At 32.9% G+C, this 6,000-nt stretch overlaps 1 protein-coding gene across 1 annotated transcript in view; it reads right to left on the bottom strand.

Annotated features, from left to right (window-relative positions):
• Nucleotides 1-337: 337 nt before the first annotated feature.
• The window catches only part of LOC123546403 (armadillo-like helical domain-containing protein 3), a 44,693-nt gene continuing 39,030 nt past the window's right edge, over nucleotides 338-6,000 (bottom strand). The window contains exon 25 of the mRNA XM_045332649.2: nucleotides 338-5,964. Coding sequence (XP_045188584.2) covers nucleotides 5,863-5,964 — 102 coding nt within the window. The 3' untranslated portion in view covers nucleotides 338-5,862. The remainder of the gene's footprint in view (nucleotides 5,965-6,000) is intronic.

The following is a 6,000-nucleotide window of genomic DNA, read 5'->3' as shown; positions in this document are numbered from 1 at the left end:
TGGACGGATGAAAGACGAACAGACAGAAGGATGACAAACATTCAACAGTCCTAAAAGCTCACTAAGTGCACCAAGTGCTCATGATGAGCAAATATATAGCCAGATGATGTATTAGATGTTACTTCCATATACCAGACACAATATTTTAAAAATATGCGATGGTATTTTTTAGCACTTTTTTCTGTACTTCATCTCTTTATACACTTCTTACTTATTCCTCACCAAAATATCAATGTTGAATTTAATTTAACTTCTACAATCATAATGACCAGCCTACTTGTCATTTGATATTCAACTTGAGACACGCCCCTTTTAAAAATAAAACAACAAATATTACTAAATTATATGCAATGTAATTATATTTTCGTATATCAACAAAACTGATCTATCACATGACATAATACAATTATATATGTACATATTGCACACAATAAACATGTTACAGTCTAAGAATAATCATATTCTAGAATGAATTCAAGAATATCCAGGAACAAAATTCATAAAACTAAAATTAATGACCAGTTTCGGGATGCAGCCTTATCATTGGTCACTTTCAAGACTGAGTAAGAATCAACCAATCAGACTGGCATTATGACAGTAGTCTGTCCCCAATCTCAGTTCTCTGACTAAAATTAGCAATATTCATTCTTACATCTGGGGTCTTGGTTATGTGTACAGGTGATTCATATCCAGCACATACAAGAACCAGTGATAAGTGGCTTTTAATGCCGAATGCATCAAGATATATGACAATTTTCATAATTTAGGAAAGGCCTTATAAAATATGAATTGTAATACTCAGAAAGAAATGTACATTTAAAGAATGATAACCATTCTTGTAGCCAATAAAATATGTAGAAAAGACTTGTAAAGCATTACTTAATATAGGTGGAAGCCATGTAGCAACAATTTTTATCTGTAATACACCTTAAAATAAACAAGAGGGCCAGATTGGCCCTATATTGCTCATCTGACTTAAAACGGGTATATGTTGCTTCTAGTTCAACCGGTGTTTTTTAACGTATATATATGAAAAGCCAACATTCATTATTTTTGTGTAACAGTATAAAACATATGATTTTTCATTATCAATGTAGGGTGCAAAAATAGAATACGAGGTACAAAGATTTTACAGCTAAAGGAAAACTGTTTAGTATGAAATATGACAGATATGACATACCGGTATATCAGAAACAAGACATAGAAGCTGTATAACCCTGAAAAAGCAACATGGTGAAAATATATCTAAAGTAATATTTCATCTGCAGACAGGATAATATAATTATATCAACCTTTAAATCCTCGATCACAGTATATACCTTGTAAAGATCCAAGCCCTTGAAAGGGATCAAGGAGAGCCATTTGAACAACATTGAGATAGATTTTACTATGATGCTACAGACCAAGTTTGATGATGACCTACTGTGAAATCATTTATTTTCGTTGGCATGAAATTTCGTGGTTTTGGCCAAAACGGCTGTTTCGTGGGGACGTAAATTCGTGGATTTTCATTTTGTGTAAAAAAAATCATAATTTCCACAAGAATAGATCTACAGGTACTTAGGTTCCTTGCATGTGAAACCTACACGTGTCAAACAGCGCTACCATGGTTACCAAATTTGCAATCTACGCCGCGGGAGATTAGCGAGTGATCATGTGCCAATTAACGACTGCGTTATCTATAATTATACGACCCCTAATTCGCAAAACTTTTTAAAACTGTGAAATATTCAATAAAAAAAGTCGGCGCCAATTAAAAAGTGTCAAAACCGTAGCAGCGTGCTCAATAAGCATTCATAATCAAAACAAATATAAAGTTGATCACTGATCATTTGATCATGTTTTAAACAAGAACTAGTTATTATACTGAAAATTAAAACAAACTTTTATAGATTGAAATAATGTTGTTTTTATTCCGTAGTACTAGTATAACCATAGTAATCCTTCATAAACTGGCCTGATTTTTTTTTCAATATGAGTGGCGCGTCTGCATCTAAAATTACATGCTGTTGAACTTGTGCATGTGTTATTTCCTGTCGAGAAACATGTAATGTGAATTAAGTATTAATGCATTGGACACAAATCTAGCAATTAATTTATCATATTTAATAGTTCCAAGGTCGTAGTACTTTACTACATGTTAGTAACAATAAAGGCTAGTGTTTACACATTGCATAGCGGGGCCGAAAAAATCAAATAGCCGTATTATAGTGCAGTTGGCAGGTGACGCTACGTCAAACTTCTATTTTTAGTATCTACTTTTACTTTGACAAGCATGTCATAAACAAACCACGGATACATTTCTAAATTAAATAGTCGGTTTTGTTTCCATGCATACCTATGTTTATCGCTGATGGAGCCTCCATAAACTACACGAAAGCTGCAGGTTAGTACTGCCACATGCATACAACTACTGATCAGATCAAATTAAAATTACCATGGGCACAATTTGTTCGTTGGGACTTAAATTCGTGGTTGAGCTCAACCACGAAAATTAATCCCCCACGAATAATAATGATTTCACAGTATTTAGTGGTTTGAGAGAAGTTGTTTGAAGATTTTTCTCATTTTAGCTCTGGAGGCCCTTAAAAGTGGTCAAGTGGAACCATTTGAAACTTGAGAGAGGATTATACAAGGATGCGAGTTTGATGTACATCCAGTAGGCAAATCATCAGAAAAAAGTTTTTTTTTTTTTTTTTTGCTCTGGCGGCCCCTAAAATGGGTTAAGTGGAATCATTGGAACAAATATAATAGAAAACCATACAAAGATGCTACAGACCAAGTTTGAAGATCAATCTTGCGGTTCACAAGAAGACGAGTTTTTAAGGTTTTCTATGTTTAGCTCTGGCAGAAACATAAATGGAGTCAAGTGGAATAATAGGAACAAACTTGAGAGGGGAACGACCTTGGAGAACAATACAGAGCCAGTTTGGTGTTATTCAGGTCTGTAGTTTCTGAGAAGAAGGTGTTTAATCTAAAATGTGGAAGCTGGATGACAGTAGTTGGAACATCAGCCTATACTAATAACTCATCCTGAACTTTTGGTTCAGGTGAGCTAAAAAGCGTTGGTGTTTTCTGTATCATGCACTATCCTCTCAAAATAACAATGCCCTGGAAATGATAACTGCAGGATTTACTACTGAGGAACAATTTGTACAAACATACATACAGCTTTCATAATTAAAACTAAAAGGGACTTCATACAATACTGTTTCAAAATGTTTCAACAATAGACTTTGACAAAAGGAATGCTACATAAATAACTATCACAAAATCACCCTCAATAAAGAGAAAGCAAAACATTTTATTTATAATCCAGCCATTCAATAAATCGCTGGAAGTACATCTTTTGTTTCCTTGTAACTATTTGACATGTACTTTTTATTCACTTAAATAATCAGAAAGCCACTAAGTATGTAATTGAGGTTATGAAGATTTCAGCATTAAGAAATCAAAAGGGGTAAAGGTGACTAACTGCAGTTTCTAAATGATGAAGACTTCACTTCTTGCCTCTATCCAACCAAAGCGCTTTTTTCAACACTTACAATGCTGCTATAAATAGATCACCTCTTTATATGACTCTTCATGAGTTTATACAGTAGTGCATTCTTATGAATAAAACTCTGGACAAGTTTGAAAATGTCTGCCAAGTGATTAGTTTAAAAAGTATGGTAACCAAAATCGTGTATTTGTATAACTTAAGACAGAATATAATATGTAATACATGATTTAATTTATACATAAATGTAACAAATAGGCCATCAGCATTTACGAAGTGATTACATTAAACTTCTGCCTAAACCTTAAAACACCACTTAAAACAATGTAACTCTCCCTCCTTTTATAAAATTATTTTACATAATTGTATGCATAAGACTTTTGTACTTGTACTTGTAATAACCTCACAATAGTACAAAATAACTTGCTGTACATAGAAAATATATATCTAAAACTGAGAATTCAACAGTAACCTACAATTTACAAAACACTTCAATTAAAAAGTTTTTGGCATTATCATGTAAATACAATTTGCTATCAATTCCAATATTAGATGTGTAAATATTATGACCGAGGTTGAGATTCAAGTAGGGTTCTATCTTGTGCTGACTTTAGTTCAAGTGATAAGGTTTACATAGGCAACAAATATTTCCGTGCCCAGCTGAAAACAGGAAGTGATTCAACAAAGATTTTGTGTAAAACTTAAACGGCAGCTGAAATTCATTAAAGCTGCATCCCACAAGATTTATGTCAAATCTTTCTAAGGGTTTCTTAACTTAGTACTTTAAAAGTAGAATTTTTCGTGAGGGTTTAATATTCGCTATATTTGCGAGGCCCTACATATCGCGAAAACTAATCCTCGTGTATATATTCACCATTAGTATAATTCAAGTTCTAGCAGGATACCATTTTTACAATTTAGCAAGTATACTCAAAATTTCAAATTTGAGAAATTTTGACCCAGCGAAAATAGGTGCTTTTTCTTACACTAAATGCAACAGAAAGAAATTTTAAAGTGATTCCATGCATTTTAGCAACATTTTATCTACAGTCACATACTTTTCAACAATAAAGCATGTAGAAAACTCACAAGTTACGAATACAGCTGTAACTTATAACATAGACATAAAAATATTTACCTGAACAATGCGGATATCACATTTTTAATACCTAGTATCAACTACCATTTGTTATATAACTGATGTTGATCTGGAGGCATGTACCAGTACATATACACTACAACATTAGCTCAGTTGCAACATGTTCACTACAAGCCAGATATATTTAGATTATAAATTTTATACATGATTCATAATAAACATCAAGACAAAATTCTTTCAAGTATATTTTTACTTTTTCAAGGTCTACTTTATCTCGAAACCACATCTTCAAACGTTAGTAAGACAACTTTTTTCCAGTGCTTCCAAAAAACATTGTTATAGCAGAAATTGCACTCTGTGTAGACTGTGATAAATAATGTGGTTCCAGACAGGTACTTTTGACTGCTATTGGTGTACTCCAGGACTGGTAAGTGAACAAATATATTTCTTTCAAATTCCCTTTATTTTTCAAGTTCTCTTTTAAACGTATTCTTTCCATAAAGGAAGCTCCTGAAGAAGTTTTTGGTAAAATTCAAGCTTTTATTCATAGTTAAATATTTCAGTTTTTTTTATTCTTGGTATTTTCAAGGACTAGCATCAAACTCAAGGACTTTTCAAGGTCTGTGCAAACCATAATAATAATTCACCTATATTCTTAAAATTAGCAAGTATGTACACACTGCAACTGATGTGACTAAATTCACATTTTGGATTCAACAAGAAAAATTTGAATTTGCAACCTGAATGACATTATAGATTTCAACATTATAATTCAATATCTCATCAATTTCCAGGAATCTGTATTGTTTTACAAATGACTAAAATGTCTTTTGGCCAACAACAGCTTCATCATGAATAACTGGAGCTACAAGAAGAGCTCACTGAGGTAATTCTAAAACATTGTATGAAACAATGTCACCTTTGTTTTTACCATGTCTGGCATGTTATATATACAAATTCTATAAACACTTAACCTCTATTTAGGTAAGTCTACTGAAATTGAAACTCTGTTGAATACAGTCATATTACCACTAGATTTAGTTGAGTCTGTGTTAATGGCCACCTTTAGTTAGCAGCTACCTGGCTAAAGCAGCTGAACTTTCACGTCTCTATTTCCACATAGTCTATACAGTTTGACTTCTGTTTAGCAGCCAGTTGCAGTAATTGAATTTTACTTCCTCTTTTAGTAGTTGTTTCAAGCCAGGTTGGACTGTAACTTCACCACTGTTTACAATTTTCTTGTTATGTATTCCGCTGTATATGGTTAAGGGGTGGGCGGCATTGGGGAAACTTCTTGAAGTATTGTTTGTTGATCTATGTTTATTTCTGACACAGACTTCCGCACATCTGTGATAATGGAGCGAACCTACAATATGTTATAATATAATGCAATTACAGTATA

Source organism: Mercenaria mercenaria, chromosome 9 (genome assembly GCF_021730395.1).
Source record: "Mercenaria mercenaria strain notata chromosome 9, MADL_Memer_1, whole genome shotgun sequence".
NCBI classification, from domain to species: Eukaryota; Metazoa; Mollusca; class Bivalvia; order Venerida; family Veneridae; genus Mercenaria; species Mercenaria mercenaria.
The sequence above is the reverse complement of the archived record's forward strand: the minus strand, read 5'-3'. Positions and strand labels throughout refer to the sequence as shown.